Source organism: Leucopleurus acutus, assembly GCF_964270905.1.
Source record: "Leucopleurus acutus genome assembly, chromosome: 10".
NCBI classification, from domain to species: domain Eukaryota; kingdom Metazoa; phylum Chordata; class Mammalia; order Artiodactyla; family Delphinidae; genus Leucopleurus; species Leucopleurus acutus.
In genome coordinates this window covers 84,462,832-84,479,902 of record NC_139153.1, presented here as the reverse complement: position 1 = coordinate 84,479,902, position 17,071 = coordinate 84,462,832, and the positions used below count along the sequence as shown (strand labels likewise).

Below are 17,071 nucleotides of genomic sequence, written 5' to 3'. Positions count from 1 at the left end.
TTCCAAGTACTCTTATTGTTTCTCTGGTAGAACTTGACTGCCTTCGACGTATTTTATGTTGATTGATCATCCCCCTTTCTCCTCCACCATTTGTCATGTGATATCCAAGAAGGCAGACTGTTTTAATGTCTTCAGCCCACAGAAGTGTCTACTTCCATTTTCCATTTTCCTAGCATCAGGGTTTACCTCTTACCTCTTCTGTGATGTTCTCCACCTTTTTTCACTGACAGTTGTGCAAAATGTCACCTGCAGTTTACTGTCCTGTTGGTCTCCTAGCTATAAGCACACTAAATACTTTGAATATACAGTTCGACCTGAGGTTATGGACCAGCTTTAGCGACCTATCTGAAACATACAAAAAAAGAATCAGATAAAATCAACTTAAATTTACAGATTGTAAACAGTACTTGACCCAAACATCTTAACAAAATATTAGAACAGAAAGCGCAAAACTCTTTTGAGTGAAAGAATAGGTGGCCCTGAAAAGGGCCTTTGGTTTTATAGTAGGCTCAGGGAGATGGCCAACAAGAGTTCAGCCACCAAAGCCATAAAGAGTGCGGCCCTGCCGCTTGAGCGCGTAGACCACGTCCATGGCGGTGACAGTCTTGCGCTTGGCGTGCTCGGTGTAGGTTACAGCGTCCCGGATCACGTTCTCCAGAAACACTTTCAACACCCCACGGGTCTCCTCGTAGATAAGACCAGAGATACGCTTGACGCCACCACGTCGGGCTAAGCGACGGATAGCAGGCTTAGTGATGCCCTGGATGTTATCTCGCAGAACTTTGCGGTGGCGCTTGGCGCCACCCTTCCCCAGCCCCTTTCCACCTTTACCACGCCCAGACATCCCGAAAGTACAGCGATCACACCCGCAGCGAAGTGATCTCCACAGCGCCACTTAGGAGTTTTATAGTAATGTGACGGACCTGTTTGAAAACTGCAAGAGCAGAGGCGGTGACCACATTCAGTTCCCACCCTTCCCTTATATGTCCCTTGCTCAGAGCTGTGGCAACTATGAGGGGCGCCTGAAGCGACGGTGGATCCTGGAGTTGGGATTTAATAAATGCTCCTATATATGGATACGTGTGTTTGTGCATCCGTACAATACGGGCAGCTGTTAAGTGGGGCAACAGATCATACACTTTCCACAAAGAAGCCTGATACTTGTTCTTCAGTCTTTCCAAAATATGAAATAATCAGTTAGTACACGCTGTTGTCCCATATAAAATGCTTTAAATACGGTTTTAAATAAATCATATCTTTATTGTTTAAGCTTCCATTAGTGTTGTCCATTTATGTTTGGTTAACTAAGCAGAGCTCTTTGGTATGCAGGCTGGATGACCCCACAGAGGGAACTAAAAATATAAGAAGGTTACACGTTTAAGAGGTCAAGTCAGGTTAAAAATCACTGAGCGCTACATTGGAGGTTTATAAATATGTATATCCCAAAGTGATAAAAAAAAAACCTTGTTCTGCTGTAAGTCTAAGATTTATGGTTTGATTATATATTTAATTGTAGACAGTTTGTATCTGGCATTGTATCTGTCACCGCATTCTATTTCTGCAACCAGGTGGCATTACAGTGGCCAGTCAAGCTCTGGAGACAGCCTTCTCTACATACTAGCTTGTGACCTTGGGCAGCTTACACTCAGTTTTTTTCCTTTTATCGATAAACGTATAAGAAAGTGTAAATTATAGAGCACTTGAATTTAAAAGAGATAATCCAAATTGCTTAAAATAATATCTGTAGATAAGTAATCACTCAGCATTATTTATTATGACATATTATAGTATCATGTCTGCTCCCAACTCCTCTACTCAAGATTCACTCCTCTAAAGTGAAAGTCTAAGTGATTATCTAATTTACTAAAACCTTCTTTTTGAGGACTCCTCAAAATAATAAATACCTAAAGATTTAATTTATGGTTAATTCCCTTGAGTTCCAGCTGACTTGGATAGCTTTGGTTTTTTCTCCATGGTCTGTGAAGAGGCCCAAGTTCGTCAAAGCAGTTCTATGAGTTTACACTGCACAGAAACAAATTCCAGAATGGCATTCTTAACCTGGGCTATATAGATGGATTCAGAGCATCTGGAAACTTGTATTGAGCAAAACCTCTCCCTTTGTCTTTACTTTATACTCCAAGTGAACCTTAGCATTTCCTCCACTTGTGAATGCAGGCAACAAACAGTGTGAGTGTCAGGACCTGTGCTATATTCATAACCATGTTGCAGTTGCAGCCGTCAATATCTCAATCTCTAATATTGTTTAAATATATTACACCTTCTAAACTGCAGTAATTCTTGGTCATATGGGTAATCTTGTTATTTAATGTATTAATAAAGAAGCACATGTTAATACTTCACCAATTTGGATTTTTGATAAATTTGATAATGGTATTTTAATACAACTGTTTTCCTTTGTAATCCTATGTATATTATCTTAAGCACTGAAAAGCATTATTCCGGGAAGGGACTCATAAGGTTTATCAGAAATACAAAGAAGTCCATGGCTGCTTCAAAATAAACATATGTTAAAGACAGTCTGAGGCCTGAAGAAGAAAATCAAAGCACTTTCTACCATCAATCTATTTCCTACTGAACATAACGCGTAACCTATAATGTGTTTCCTATAAACCTATATCCTTGCTTAAATAAGAAATGTAGTAATGAATATAAATGCTTTTCAATTTCCCTCTCTTAAGGGAATTCTATATAAGTATGTGTGGGAGTATTGTGCGTGTGTATATTCCTTAATTCTTTTACTTGGGTACTTTGCCAAAGTTTATCTTCCAAAGCATGACAGAACCCTGAACCCAAGAGCTTGTGAACATTTTAATAACTGATCCTTCCTAATAAAGTCAATGTAAATAAGTGAATCTTTAAAGCCCCATAAAGCGGTCCAACTCTATTTTATGCCTGTACCTGGACCTCCTCTGCCATCAGCTAGTGCAACACAAGCCCAACTACCAGGTCAAGAGGATCATTGATTATTGCTTTTGCTATTTTCCTACATAAATTTTGAATGCTTAAAGCCCCCAAATTAACTAACCCTCTAAATAGTCGCAAAAAGCTATGATAAAACTTTTCCAAACTAAATAATGACTTTTCTTATCAGATATTGCTGTTATTCCAAGCAGCCTTTACTACAGTTCTTGTACAGAAATCCTGAAAGAGCCTGTGTTATTTCTCCTCATATGAAACAGATTTTCCAGGTAAACGTCAATGAGAATCAAGCAGTTGTTGAAGGCATGAAAAGCCAAGAATGTATAGAATGTCACTTGAGAGCAAGCTATTGAAGACAGAAAGAGAAGAATTTATATTTTAAAGGAAACTCAAAAAGTTGTCTCTCTGACCTGTGAATCTGTAGGAGTGTCGGGGGGTTTTGAAAAAGGCTGAGACCAAAGTGATAAAAACTGGAAGAAGAAACTGTAAAGGCCTCAAAGCTTGAGCTGTCCCGGTTCATTGTAGAATATAACTGGTGTGGTTCCTCCACAGGAGATTTTTAATTTTTTGCTTTCCTGAATTGTAACAAACACAACTCCGAGACAGAGCTGAGACTAGGTTGCTTTCAAGCTGGAAGCCAGCTGGGAACCAATCAGCGCGCAGTGACGCTGTGTGTATATATAACACACACATTCTCGGTCTGGGTACTCAACTCTGAGTCTTTAATTTTTTACTGTTAGGCATCCACACCAACAACCATGTCTGAAACCATACCTGCTGCGCCTCCTGTTACTTCTGCGGAAAAGACGCCTGTGAAGAAGAAGGCTCGCAAGTCTGCTGGTGCCGTGAAGCGCAAGGCGTCAAGGCCCCCGGTAACCGAGCTCATCATCAAGGCTGTCGGCGATTCCAAGGAGCGCAGCGGCGTGTCCCTGGCTGCGCTCAAGGCGCTGGCAGCTGGCGGCTACGACGTGGAGAAGAACAACAGTCGGATCAAGCTGGGTCTCAAGAGCCTGGTGAGTAAGGGCACCCTGGTGCAGACCAAGGGCACTGGCGCCTCGGGCTCTTTCAAGCTCAACAAGAAGTCGGCCACCGGGGAAGCCAAGCCCAAAGCCAAGAAAGCGAGCGCGACCAACCCCAAGAAGGCTACTGGGGCAAAGAAGCCCAAGAAGGCCACAGGCGCTGCCAGTCCGAAGAAAACCGCTAAGCAGACCCCGAAGGCAAAGAAACCATTAGCAGGTACCGGGGCCAAGAAAGTGGTCAAGAGCCCGAAAAAGGTGAAGACAGCCAAACCGAAGATGGCCAAGAGTCCAGCCAAGGCCAGAATTCATAAGCACAAGGTAGCCAAGCTTAAAGCGGTCAAGCCAAAAAAGGCGACCCCCAAAAAGAAGTAAGAAAAAAAGACTTGAGTACCTTAAAGGCTCTTTTCAGAGCCACCCAATTAATCTTAAAGAACTTGTAACACCATTTTTGCCAGAGGGGAGGTTGGGAGGAGCGTTTTATTTCCTCGCTCGGAATGGAGGTCCCAGTGCACAGGAATCTTTCACAGAAAAGGTGGTTGGCTCTGAAAAGAGCCTTTGGGTTTTTCAGAGGTTGGCACTTAATCGGGAGAAACAAATCTACGCCCTCTCCCCGCGGATGCGGCGGGCGAGCTGGATATCCTTGGGCATGATGGTGACGCGCTTGGCGTGGATGGCACACAGGTTGGTGTCCTCGAAAAGCCCCACCAGGTAGGCCTCGCACGCCTCCTGCAGCGCCATCACGGCCGAGCTCTGGAAGCGCACGTCGGTCTTGAAGTCCTGCGCGATCTCGCGCACCAGGCGCTGGAACGGCAGCTTGCGAATCAGCAGCTCCGTGGACTTCTGGTAGCGGCGGATCTCGCGCAGGGCCACCGTGCCGGGCCGGTAGCGGTGCGGCTTCTTCACGCCGCCCGTGGCCGGCGCGCTCTTGCGGGCCGCCTTGGTGGCCAGCTGCTTGCGCGGTGCCTTGCCGCCGGTGGACTTGCGAGCGGTCTGCTTAGTACGAGCCATGACAGATTTCCCGAAAGCAGCTAGCTGGTGGAAAAATGAAAGCCTGCCCCCCGCCCCCCCCCCCACTGGTGTATATAAAGAGTTCCGTTCTGATTGGACAAGGCATTTGTTCCTTGCGGCTCGCAGTGAAGTTATTGGTAGCGAGGTTCACTCTCCGACATCAGCCTCCCTTTGAATGGCTGTTTCCAACCCTTTCTCACCTTTATCTTCCTTATGCTGTTTCTTTACAATGTTCTTTGGCTTTCCTCCGCAGAACTTAACACAAATTATTACAATGCTTAATCTTGTTTGCAGAATAAAATTTTTAAACTTTGGTACCTGAAACTGGCTTTCTTTTGATCAACTTTTTGAAAAGGCGTGTTGGATGTGATTGGCCAAGAGATTTTTATACCCTCATTCAAATGTAGTAAGGCTAATTTTACGTCAATTTCTTGTTTTCTCTTTTTAAACTCTTAGAGATTTTTTAAAATAACAAAATACTTTCCTTTTATTTCCCCTTTTATATTACAGGTAAGTCGTGTTTTGGTAGATTATATTATCTATGAATTTCATTTCAGGATAGTAAAGGGGGTAGTTACAGTATTTGTTATAGAAAAAGAGTGTTGGGTCTGATAGAATTGAGAACCATCAGTTTAGGGGTCCAGAGATCATATGAAAGCAGAACTCTAGCCCCCTGAATACATCCTCCTCTACCTTCCCCATGAGACTTAACGTGGCTTGCCCTTAAGTCTTATGATGAGCCCTTGCACTGCATTCCAAGCTATCATGCACCAGTGTCAGTTTTCTGGCTTGGGGTAAGAGCTGCGGCCACAGGAGCAGAAAGGAATCCCTACTATTAAGATGCATTGTGTTTTAAAGATATATGTAAGTTTCATATTTTACAAAAACTAAAGAATTTACACCTATATAGCTTGTGATCTGATCATATGTCTGAGGGTTCTTTAGGGCCATATTCAAAAAGAGAGGGAGGGGAGACAGGAAAGGAGAAAGAAATAAAACTTTTTGGAAACTATTATTATTATTTACTATTAAAGAATCTACTTGTATGACTACCATGAATCCCAGACTGGGTTAACAGTGAAAAGTTCTGGAGGTAACTACACCCCACTCTGGACAGAAGACTGTGGTTATAACCACAGTCTTCTCTCTCTACCTCAAATGAAAGCCCAGCTGCATGAGTCCTCAATCTCTGAAGTCCTCTTCATGGAAGATGCCAAAGCCAGCTGTGTGAGAGGTTTTATCAGAGGAGAGGACGACTTCGTCCTCCCAGAAGACAAACCCTCTGCTTTCTGAGGCAGGTAGCAACCCCAAACCTGCGCAGGCCTCAATTCTTGGAGATTTTCGGAATGCACTAAAACCATTAACTCTGATTAATTTCATGCTTGCTATTATATTAACAAATGTTTACTTTTCACTAACTATACCATTCTCACATAAAAGCACCCCACTATGTTTCACAATTTCAACTGAGCTTCGTGTAAAATGGTGTTAAGAAAAACTCAAAACTTGTAAATGGTACACAAGTATGTCCCGTAAAGTCATGCTGAAGCCTTTGTTAAGCTCTGCCTAAACAAATTCTAGCTCCAGGCTATGCAGTATTGTATTCTTTTTTTTTTTTTTGTATTGGAAACAATTTATTAGGAAAAAATATGGAAGCTTTTTTTCATAACAATTTTGATAAATACAAATGTTGACAAATCAGAGTGTATAGAGAGCATATTGGTTATTTGGGAAATTGTATCATAAAATGGATGGGCTCCACAAATTCTTCGATGTCCTTGAAAAAAAGAGTGCTAAGTCAGTTTGGGCTGTTGTCACAAAGTACCATAAACGGGACGGGGTGGGGGCTTGTAAACAACAAAAATGTATTTCTCAGTCCTGGAGGCTGGAAGTCTGAGATCTAGGTGCCGGGATCATCGCCTTCTGGTGAGGACTCTCTTCCGGGTTGCAGACTGTCAGCTTCTCATTGTGTCCGGCTGTTCGGCCACGTCCCAGTCGGGCAGCGGTAGGTCGGTGGAGCGGAGTCGGCCCGGGTCTCCTCCACCCTGAGGAGGGGTCGACCGGCACCGCGCACGAAGCGGCCCTGGCGGGAGGGAGACCAGGGGGGAGGGGGTCGGTGGGGAGCTTGACTCGCAGTCACTTCCGAGGGGACGCTGAGCCCCTAGAGCTGGGGGCGGACTGGCCTCTGCACTCCAACGAGGGGGTGGTCAGGAAGGAGGGACGCTGTCCCTGGGGCCCAGTATTTACAATTAATTAGGGCCCAGCTCAGTAGAGACTGGCTATTAAAAACAAGTATGAATTACAGATCAACTTGTCCCATTAGGATGCAAAACAATTCCTTTCAACATGAGATAGTACTAAAGGAGTGGTTTAAATGATCTTGTAGGTCACCAACTAGATTTGCACCTAAACTTTCAACATTTACCAAGTATTATTCTACCATTATCTTTTTCTGAGGGTTAACAACTGAGGGCTTGCAGCATTGATGGACTTAATTACTTGTGATACAAGGTCTCTCTATATCATTTTTACTGAGCTAAAGAGTACTTTTTTGATTACTTTAAAGAGTATGATTAGTTTGCATTTCATAAGTGTAAATACATCTTCTAAGTTGACAAAATGTGATGAGAATCATTTTCAACAACCTGCTTAAATAAGGAAAATGTAAGCCCTTTTAATGAATACTTGGGTGGCTCTGAAAAGAGCCTTTGGTTAAGATTGATTCCTCAAAGATCAAGAATTTGAATACTGCAGTTTACTTGCCCTTGGCCTTGTGGTGGCTCTCAGTCTTCTTAGGCAGCAGCACGGCCTGGATGTTGGGCAGGACGCCGCCCTGAGCGATTGTGACTTTGCCCAGCAGCTTGTTGAGCTCCTCGTCGTTGCGGATGGCCAGCTGCAGATGACGCGGAATGATACGCGTCTTCTTGTTGTCGCGGGCCGCGTTGCCCGCCAGCTCCAAGATCTCGGCCGTCAGGTACTCCAGCACCGCCGCCAGGTACACCGGCGCGCCGGCCCCGACCCGCTCGGCGTAGTTGCCCTTTCGGAGCAGGCGGTGCACTCGGCCCACAGGAAACTGAAGCCCAGCCCGAGAAGAACGGGTCTTAGCCTTGGCACGAGCCTTCCCACCTTGTTTTCCGCGTCCCGACATCTCATCAATCTAATCAAGGTGCTTAGCGAAGAAGCAGCGAAACGAAAGTACAAATTTTCTTAACAAATGAGAAGCAATTATACTTCGAAGCCGAATTGTAAATTACACTGTTTGATTGGTTAAAAGGGTCTAAAAGCTTGCAACCAATTAAAAAGGAGACCTGCTGTCACATAATTTGCATACCACCGAACAACGTGGAAAATTTATCCAATCAAAGTGTAAAGTTTTAAATACCATATTTGCATACTAGCTCTACAAATATCCTGAGTGATGTTTCCACGACATACTTTTTTCTTTAACTTGGCGTGGTGTTCGTCATGCCTGAGCCGGCCAAGTCCGTTCCCGCCCCGAAGAAGGGCTCCAAGAAAGCGGTGACCAAAGCCCAGAAGAAAGATGGCAAGAAGCGCAAGCGCAGCCGCAAGGAGAGCTATTCTGTGTACGTGTACAAGGTCCTGAAGCAGGTCCACCCGGACACTGGCATCTCGTCTAAGGCCATGGGCATCATGAACTCCTTCGTCAATGACATCTTCGAGCGCATCGCGGGCGAGGCGTCGCGCCTGGCACATTACAACAAGCGCTCGACCATCACGTCCAGGGAGATCCAGACGGCCGTGCGCCTGCTGCTGCCCGGGGAGCTGGCCAAGCACGCCGTGTCCGAGGGCACCAAGGCTGTCACCAAGTACACCAGCTCCAAGTGACCCCAGCAAAAAAGTGCTTTTCGTGGTTAGTCTCAAAGGCTCTTTTAAGAGCCACCCACTTTTTCAGCACAAGAGCTGTAATGATTCGTCTCTAATATAGCTGCGATAATAGACTCAATTTTAATTTATTGAAACGAACTTGTTGCTGTATGGTGCTAACACTTGAAGTATACAGCATTTTGTTTTGAAAATATGTATTTACTTTCTAGGTAAATGGTAGCATATCCTTCTCTTGCTTTCACTGCTCACTTTGGCTACAAGGCTAGCCAAGTGTGGACATGTAAGTATCATTTGAACTGCTGTGATGTAGTGTGCTCTACGAACTGACAACATGAAAAGCAAAGAGGATTTAAGAAATCCTCTTAAATCCTTGGCAATGCCTTGTTAGTGCTGTGTGGTAGTAAGAAGAATATGTACATGCATTCGATTTAATTAAAGCAATATAACTTTTCTATGTATTAATGGGAGCAGCACAGTTAATGTGCATAGAAATTGAAAAACGAGTATCACTGGTTCCAGGATAGGACCATTTAATTGTAAGGAGAATTTTTCCAAGGTTTGGCTAATGAAAAGTTAGACCATTGCCGAACCCACTGGCAGTTCAGGAAAGAAATACCCTTAAAATATTTTGGTGCCTCCTCTCCCTTAAATTATGTTATTTTCTCTAAGGGTGGATGTTATGATTATTTTGCCCTAGTCAGAAAAAAAAAAACCTTTTTAAATGAAAATAATTCATACCACCACCACTCTTCTGTCCTATGTATACATATATAACAGTCATGAAAATTGACACTTTTCTCATAATCACAAACCTGCTTAAGTTTATAAACTGCCATAAATGGCATCCCATATGGAACAAATACTAAGAATGTATTTCCAACATATTTTTAGGATTTCAACCCTGGTAGGAAAAAAGTACTAATAGTCTATAATCTTGTGTAATTAATGACTACCAGGCTTCCCATTCCCAACACAACACATAAATATGCACACACAACATACACAAAAAAATGCATAAACATTCAAACAATACATATAAAGAACAAAAGCAAAAATTTTAAAAATGTAAAAGAATGAAAACTAAAAATAACAGATAGCTGTATTTGAGAGTTTATGTTATTGTAAATAGTCAATTTTTGCTTTCTGTAGTCCCAGAGGTAAACATCTACACCAGGTCTATATGAGCTTTAGGGGAGTATATGAAATCCAAGAAATTACATACAGTAGTGTGTCCATATGTTCGTCTTCCCACCAGAACAGAAAGTATATAGCATTCTGTCAAATTCTAAAAATACTGTCACTTACTGTGCTAGGCAGAATGATGCCTCCCCACTTACGTCTACCTTTTAATCTCTGGAGTCTGTGAATATGTTAGGATACATAACAAATGGGAATTAAGGTGGCAGATGGCACTGACTTTAAATAGGATTATCCTAGGGAATTCCCTGGAGGTCCAGCGGTTAGGGCTCCGCGCTTCCACTGCAGGGGACATGGGTTCAATCCCTGTTGGGGGAATTAAGATCCCGCATGCTGTGCTTGGCCAAATAAATAAATAGGATTATCCTAGATAATCCAAGTGAACCCAATATAATTACAAGGGCCCTTAACAATGGAAGAGGGAATCAGAGTACAGAACCAGAGAGATGGCAATGTGAGAAGAATTTGGCCAGATACTGCTGGCTTTCAAATCTAGCAAAGGGCTGTGAGCCAAGGAACAAGGAAAATCCTCCAGGAGCTGGAAAAGACAGGAAACAGATTTCCACTGTTAGAGGCCCAAGCCCTCTGACACCATTTTAGTTCAATGAAATTCATTTCAGAATATTGATCTAAAGAACCATAAAATTATAAATGTATTGTTGTAAGCCACTGTATTTGTGATAATTTGTCAGACCACCAATTGAAAAGGCACTCACGTTTAAGAATTATTGATTAATGTATTCAATGAGCTTTAAGATTATAACTACATATGTTTAAATTTAAGTGTAAATATAAAAATGACTATAGATAGAAGTAAATTCTTCCTAAAGTTGCAGACTCACATAATTTTGACATTGTTTTAATTTTAACAGCGGCAATTTACATTTCCTTTTTTTTCTTCAATTTTTATTTACTTTTGGCTGCGTTGGGTCTTCATTGCCGCGGGCTGCGCGTGGGCTTTCTCTAGTTGCGGTGATCGGGGGCTACGCTTTGTTGCGGTGCGCGGGCTTCTCATTGCGGTGGCTTCTCTTGTTGCAGAGCACGTAGGTTTCGGTAGTTGTGGCTCACGGGCTCTAGAGTTCAGGCTCAGGCTCAGTAGTTGTGGTGCACGGGCTTGGTTGCTCTGTGTAGGATCTTACAGGACCGGGGCTCGAACCCGCGTCTCTTGCAGTGAGAGGCGGATTCTTAACCACTGAGCCACCAGGGAAGTCCCCTATGTTTCCTTTTCTGCTAGTGTGTCTAGGGTGTCTGATTTTAACAGCAGAAAGTCTAATTTCATGGAGCAGCACTTTGTTCATTCATTATAGTATTATTACTTCTGATTATAATACTATATCAAAAAGCTTGTCTTCATTATATATAAAGTGTAGGAGTAATGGGAAAATTTACCTCATAATGTCCATAAATAACTTCATGAATTGCAAATCAAATTGTAATGTTTGCTTTCATTGTAACTACTGCATTTGTTTAGACAAAACTCTCAATGAGTTGGTTTCAGTAATATCCTTTTTTGTTTGTTTTTTGTTTTGTTTTTGGCCGTACCACGCGGCTTCTGGGATCTTTATTCCCCGACCAGGGATTGAACCAGGGGTCAAGGCAGTTGGAAGCGCAGATACCTAACCATTGGACAGCCTGGGAACTCCTATAACATTCTCTCTTTCTCTCTCTTTTTTTTTTAATAAATTTATTTTATTTTATTTTTGGCTGCTTTGGGGCTTCACTGCTGCACGCGGGCTTTTCTCTGGTTGTGGCGAGGGGGACTACTCTTCATTGCGGTGCGCGGGCTTCTTATTGTGGTGGCTTCTCTTGTTGCAGAGCACGGGCTCTAGTAGTTGTGACACACGGGCTCAGTAGTTGTGGCTCGCGGGCTCTAGACCGCAGGCTCAGTAGTTGTGGCGCACTGGCTTAGTTGCTCCGAGGCATGTGAGATCTTCCCGGACCAGGGCTCTAACCCGTGTCCCCTGCATTTGGCAGGCGGATTTCCTAACCACTTGGCCACCAGGGAAGCCCAACATTCTCATTTTTAAAGTAAGGAACAGAGGATGTGAGAACCAAAGATTATTTACCTCACAGAACTCAAATTCCAACCAATGTCTTCTGATGCAATTTTCTTTCAAAGATGTCTAGATAGAATTCAAAAACACTTCACATGTACAGATTTCTCAACACTTTAGGAAGTATTTTTGCATGAATTACCTCCTCTCCCAGCACTAGGCTACATCCCTTTTCTTGGTGCATTTCTTATTCATCTTTCATGATGTGTCCCGAATCAGCCAAAAAGGAAGACGTGGTTAGGCTAGGAGATGAAGCTCCGGATCCCAAAGGCCTGCATGCTGCACTCCAATTCGACTCACTTCTTTTGTCTCCTGGAATAAATGCTTTACCTACCTGGGAGAACTGATGGTGATAAACCCTTCCGAGATCGAGAGTAAAGAAAATGTATGATCATCAAAGTGCCTGATGCTGAAACGAAGTGAAATAAGCAAAAGGTTTAAATCAAGGGAGACTTGACACCATGCATTAGTCAGTGTCCAGTCAGGAAAAGAGAAAACTCTTGGTTATTTTTACAAAGATAATTTAATAAAGGTTACACAGGTTTTGGAAGGAAGAGCAAAACCCGAGCTGAAGTGTTTCAGAAACAACTGAAACTGGACCACATATAGGGGTCTGGGCACACAGGAGAAGGCAGAGGTACTAGAATGTCGAAGTTTGGAGCGGAGGCCGGGTGGAGGTAAGGCTCTGAATTCTGTGGGGTGGGGCATGATTCTGGGAGTGTAGGGTCCATTCTGGGGAAAGGGCCGGAGGAAGCTGGGAACTGAAACCAATTCCTGGTACCAGAGCGCCAAACCATGGCTAGGATGGAAGAGTTCCCTTTCCTAATCCCACCCAGCCAGCCTCCCTTGCTCTCGTAATTGAAAATAAGGCGTGGTGGACAGAAACTCTTGGCTTTTTTAGTATAGAATATAGGAAGGTTTGGGAAAGAGGTGAAACAGAAAGAGCCTGTTTTAATAAGCACAAGTGCTTCTCTATACATAGACTTATTTGCAGAAACAACTCAGCCAACTCCAGTATCTAACTGCGTTCAGATAACATGCCCAAAACGGGCAACAAGAGGGAATCACAACTCCTCACATGAAAATGTAAGTGGCTCTGAAAAGAGCCTTTGTTTTAACAGAACCTATAAACATTTACTTGGAGCTGGTGTACTTGGTGACAGCCTTGGTGCCCTCAGACACAGCGTGCTTGGCCAGCTCCCCAGGCAGCAGCAGGCGCACAGCCGTCTGGATCTCCCTGGACGTGATGGTCGAGCGCTTGTTGTAATGTGCCAGGCGCGACGCCTCACCCGCAATGCGCTCGAAGATATCATTGACAAACGAATTCATGATGCCCATAGCCTTGGACGAGATGCCGGTGTCCGGGTGGACCTGCTTCAGCACCTTGTACACATACACGGAATAGCTCTCCTTGCGGCTGCGCTTGCGCTTTTTACCATCTTTCTTCTGGGCTTTGGTCACCGCCTTCTTGGAACCCTTCTTCGGGGCAAGAGCGGACTTAGCCGGTTCAGGCATGCTTGCTGAATTCGAAACGCACACTAAACTATGACTCTCATATGCCTGCTTACGTCTAGAATCTCGTCTTTTATAGGCGACCTATGCAAATAAGGTGTTCAAGAATATCCAGAACTGATTTGATAATGCATTAGTGACGAGATTATGTAAATTTACTTGCATCACATCTCCTTTCTTATTGGTTGTCTAGTAAAAAGACGATTTTAACCAATCCTACCTCGCATTTGACAATTCCACCCAGCTCTATAACTGTCATCTTGTTGCTCTTTATAGAACATTTCTTTTCCGCTTTTCTTGTGGCTGTTTTTCCCCTGCTAGCACTCGGTATGTCTGGGCGCGGGAAGCAAGGAGGCAAAGCTCGCGCCAAGGCTAAGACCCGGTCATCGCGAGCCGGGCTGCAGTTCCCCGTGGGCCGAGTGCACCGCCTGCTCCGAAAGGGCAACTACTCCGAGCGGGTCGGTGCCGGGGCCCCCGTGTACCTGGCGGCGGTGCTGGAGTACCTGACGGCTGAGATCCTGGAGCTGGCGGGCAACGCGGCCCGCGACAACAAGAAGACGCGTATCATACCGCGCCACCTGCAGCTGGCCATCCGTAACGACGAGGAGCTCAACAAGCTCCTGGGCCGCGTGACCATCGCTCAGGGTGGCGTCCTGCCCAACATCCAGGCTGTGCTGCTGCCTAAGAAGACCGAGAGCCACCACAAGGCCAAGGGCAAGTGAAACGTTTAGCAGTTCTTCAGTCCCCGTTCCGAAAATCAAAGGCTCTTTTCAGAGCCACCCACTTTTCTCCCGGAAAGCGCTGAAATACTTCGTAAGTGTAGGAGACGTGTTCAAGTCTTAATGTGTAGTTCCGCTTAAATTTTGTTTATATTGGTCTGTTAAAAGTTTTGCGTTTAAAAATGGGAAACCGCTCCCATGTTTGCCACAAAGGGGCTAAATTGTTAGCCGTTGGTCACATTTTATGCACCATAAATTCTTAGAAAAATTCATGAAACTAGCTTTCTGCCATCCCTTTAACTGAAAAGATGCAATACGTTTGTAAACTCACATAAGGAACCCCTGTTAGGGGAATTCTGTGTCAGGACATAAATTAGGGCTTTTAGGCTATGGATAACGTATAAGTATGTAAATGACGATACAGACCATAATGCCTCATGTTGAGTGGTGGTTTTGCATGTACACGCGGTATATACATTATTACATATAATGTATAGTCAAACGAACTTGGTGTTAAAAAGTAAAATATGAATAAAATAAATGAGAGAACAAAGGAGGAATAGCTGACCAATGACATGTCTGGGCGGGCTTTTTAAATTCTGCGAATGACGGCATTATTACTGAGAATTGTTTAGTCCATTGGTCGTTTCTCCTTTCAGAAAAATTCAATGAATGAAGTACACTAAAATCTCTACTAAGTGAAACCTTACTGTTATGGACTCAATTCAAAGTGGACTATAAACTTGAAATAACATTTCGATAACTCATTTAATCTTTAATGGAATCCAACCGTATTTCTCCTAAAGGCAACGTGAGAACCAATTAGATCACAGCGCGGGAACTAGGAATCAGCCTGATCTGCACCCATACATAAGGTCAGAACCGGCACCAGCACCATACTACTCTCCAGCCAGTTTCCTTTTCTGTTATCGTCATGGCTCGTACAAAGCAGACCGCTCGCAAGTCCACCGGCGGCAAGGCGCCACGTAAGCAGCTGGCCACCAAGGCGGCCCGCAAGAGCGCGCCGGCCACGGGCGGCGTGAAGAAGCCGCACCGCTACCGGCCCGGCACGGTGGCCCTGCGCGAGATCCGCCGCTACCAGAAGTCCACGGAGCTGCTGATCCGCAAGCTGCCGTTCCAGCGCCTGGTGCGCGAGATCGCGCAGGACTTCAAGACCGACCTGCGCTTCCAGAGCTCGGCCGTGATGGCGCTGCAGGAGGCGTGCGAGGCCTACCTGGTGGGGCTCTTCGAGGACACCATCCACGCCAAGCGCGTCACCATCATGCCCAAGGACATCCAGCTCGCCCGCCGCATCCGCGGGGAGAGGGCGTAACCCAAGGCTATTGCTTACTCTGAACTGAAAAAGGCTCTTTTTAGAGCCACCTACTTTGTCGATAAGAACTATTGTAATGCTTTTCCTTATTTTACCTAGGCAGTTAATAAACAACAATCGGAAGAAAAACTTCTCTCTACTCTTTTTTTTCTGCCTTATAGCAGGATATAAATCTGTACTGGAGACCGCACAGGCTGTTCAGACCAGAGAGGCTCCAGAGGACTCTTAACAAACCTCGCTGTTAGTTTCCTCCCATATATTTGCCTTCCCACAGTTTGCTGCCCTTAGAAGCCTAAAAGTGCTTTTCTTTGTCCTCTCATTTCTCTACAAATCTAGTCTTTGTTGAAGATGCTATGTAAACTGGAGTTATAAGCCACCTCTTTGGATTACTTTCTCCTGGGTCTCTGCTACTGTATGTATGAAATATACATGTTAATAAACCTGTTTATTTTTCCTCTGCTAATCTGTGTTTTGTTACAGGGGCCCCAGCTGAGAACCGAGATGTACAGCGGGAAAGTTCTCGACCACCACCACCACCACCCGCCCTCCACCTGGGAAAAAGAAAGAAGATTGAATTAAAATCAAACGAGCAAATTTAGATGGAAAAGGTTTATTGTCCTATGGTGCAATTACATTATTACCTTTACGTTATCTTTTCTACTGGAAAGAGATAATAGTCACCTCTAATAGACAAAAATCATTGAAAATTTCAATATCCTATAAATTAGCATCTAAATTCATAGACACTTCACAGATATTAGACCCTAATAAATAGTTAAACAGAAACGCCTTCCCGTAGAATAACTAAAAAACACTTGGGCAGACTTTTTCGACTATGTTCTCATATGACAACAAAACGAAATTCAGTCGGTTCCTTTACCTTAATTTGACATTTATATATATCTTAACAGATTTCAGAGCTGTTCTGTAGTGACCAGAGCCTTCCCTTTATCCTCAGTGAGCCCATGCCTTATAAATTTCCACCTTCCTGTATGCTGCTTACCAATGATGATCTGCCATGACGTTGAGTGACAAGTGTTCAATTTCCCGGGCCTAAAGGAAAAGGTGAAAAGAACCAGCACCTCTCCTAAATCCCCCTTTATTTCCAATCAAGTCACAATTACATGATATCTCACTTACATTTTTTTTCAAAAAGGCAAAATCATGATTCAGCAAATAAAAATGAGTATGTGTCAAAGAACTTCACTTTTCAATAAATGAACCAACAGGTAAATGTTCAAAGAACATTTAAGAAATTAGGATATTTACAGAAAATGTAAAAAAGAAAGTTTAGAACAGGATTGTTAAATTAGTTTAAAATAAAATTATTTTATTATCCAATAGGTCATAAATCTTCCACTGGATAGAAATTATTTGCCTCTCTGCCAGTTAAGTAACTTCACTAATTTTGGTACCTACAGTCAATAGTAAATAGTTAGATGG

At 43.8% G+C, this 17,071-nt stretch overlaps 8 protein-coding genes across 8 annotated transcripts; 4 read left to right on the top strand and 4 right to left on the bottom strand.

The window, feature by feature from the left end:
* Positions 1-504: 504 nt before the first annotated feature.
* On the bottom strand, positions 505-860 carry LOC309967128 (histone H4). The gene has a single exon (XM_082847633.1). It carries the CDS (start codon positions 842-844, stop codon positions 533-535), a length of 312 nt encoding a protein of 103 aa, XP_082703759.1. The 5' UTR covers positions 845-860; the 3' UTR covers positions 505-532.
* Positions 861-3,698: 2,838 nt separating this feature from the next.
* Positions 3,699-4,331, top strand: LOC309967991 (histone H1.3-like; the record flags this gene model as incomplete). Its single annotated transcript, XM_082849068.1, has 1 exon — positions 3,699-4,331. One exon carries the CDS (start codon positions 3,699-3,701, stop codon positions 4,329-4,331), a length of 633 nt encoding a protein of 210 aa, XP_082705194.1.
* Positions 4,332-4,556: 225 nt separating this feature from the next.
* LOC309968003 (histone H3.1-like) lies at positions 4,557-4,973 on the bottom strand (the record flags this gene model as incomplete). The annotated part of the gene is made up of 1 exon (XM_082849079.1): positions 4,557-4,973. The coding sequence occupies exon 1, from the start codon at positions 4,965-4,967 to the stop codon at positions 4,557-4,559; it is 411 nt and encodes a 136-aa protein (XP_082705205.1). The 5' UTR covers positions 4,968-4,973.
* A 2,313-nt stretch (positions 4,974-7,286) lies between these two features.
* On the bottom strand, positions 7,287-8,143 carry LOC309967994 (histone H2A type 1). Its single transcript, XM_082849071.1, has one exon. The coding sequence runs from the start codon at positions 8,113-8,115 to the stop codon at positions 7,723-7,725; it is 393 nt and encodes a 130-aa protein (XP_082705197.1). The 5' UTR covers positions 8,116-8,143; the 3' UTR covers positions 7,287-7,722.
* Positions 8,144-8,427: 284 nt separating this feature from the next.
* LOC309967999 (histone H2B type 1-C/E/F/G/I-like) lies at positions 8,428-8,813 on the top strand (the record flags this gene model as incomplete). Its single annotated transcript, XM_082849075.1, has 1 exon — positions 8,428-8,813. The coding sequence occupies exon 1, from the start codon at positions 8,433-8,435 to the stop codon at positions 8,811-8,813; it is 381 nt and encodes a 126-aa protein (XP_082705201.1). The 5' UTR covers positions 8,428-8,432.
* A 4,364-nt stretch (positions 8,814-13,177) lies between these two features.
* On the bottom strand, positions 13,178-13,606 carry LOC309967998 (histone H2B type 1-C/E/F/G/I-like). The gene has a single exon (XM_082849074.1). It carries the CDS (start codon positions 13,577-13,579, stop codon positions 13,199-13,201), a length of 381 nt encoding a protein of 126 aa, XP_082705200.1. The 5' UTR covers positions 13,580-13,606; the 3' UTR covers positions 13,178-13,198.
* A 281-nt stretch (positions 13,607-13,887) lies between these two features.
* Positions 13,888-14,298, top strand: LOC309967995 (histone H2A type 1-B; the record flags this gene model as incomplete). Its single annotated transcript, XM_082849072.1, has 1 exon — positions 13,888-14,298. The coding sequence occupies exon 1, from the start codon at positions 13,906-13,908 to the stop codon at positions 14,296-14,298; it is 393 nt and encodes a 130-aa protein (XP_082705198.1). The 5' UTR covers positions 13,888-13,905.
* A 931-nt stretch (positions 14,299-15,229) lies between these two features.
* On the top strand, positions 15,230-15,628 carry LOC309967993 (histone H3.1-like; the record flags this gene model as incomplete). The annotated part of the gene is made up of 1 exon (XM_082849070.1): positions 15,230-15,628. One exon carries the CDS (start codon positions 15,230-15,232, stop codon positions 15,626-15,628), a length of 399 nt encoding a protein of 132 aa, XP_082705196.1.
* Between the last annotated feature and the right edge of the window lie 1,443 nt (positions 15,629-17,071).

Coding starts and splice junctions, on each gene's coding strand:
- LOC309967128 (XM_082847633.1), bottom strand. CDS start 844: ATGTCTGGGCGTGGTAAAGGTGGAAAGGGGCTGGGGAAGGGTGGCGCC.
- LOC309967998 (XM_082849074.1), bottom strand. CDS start 13,579: ATGCCTGAACCGGCTAAGTCCGCTCTTGCCCCGAAGAAGGGTTCCAAG.
- LOC309967994 (XM_082849071.1), bottom strand. CDS start 8,115: ATGTCGGGACGCGGAAAACAAGGTGGGAAGGCTCGTGCCAAGGCTAAG.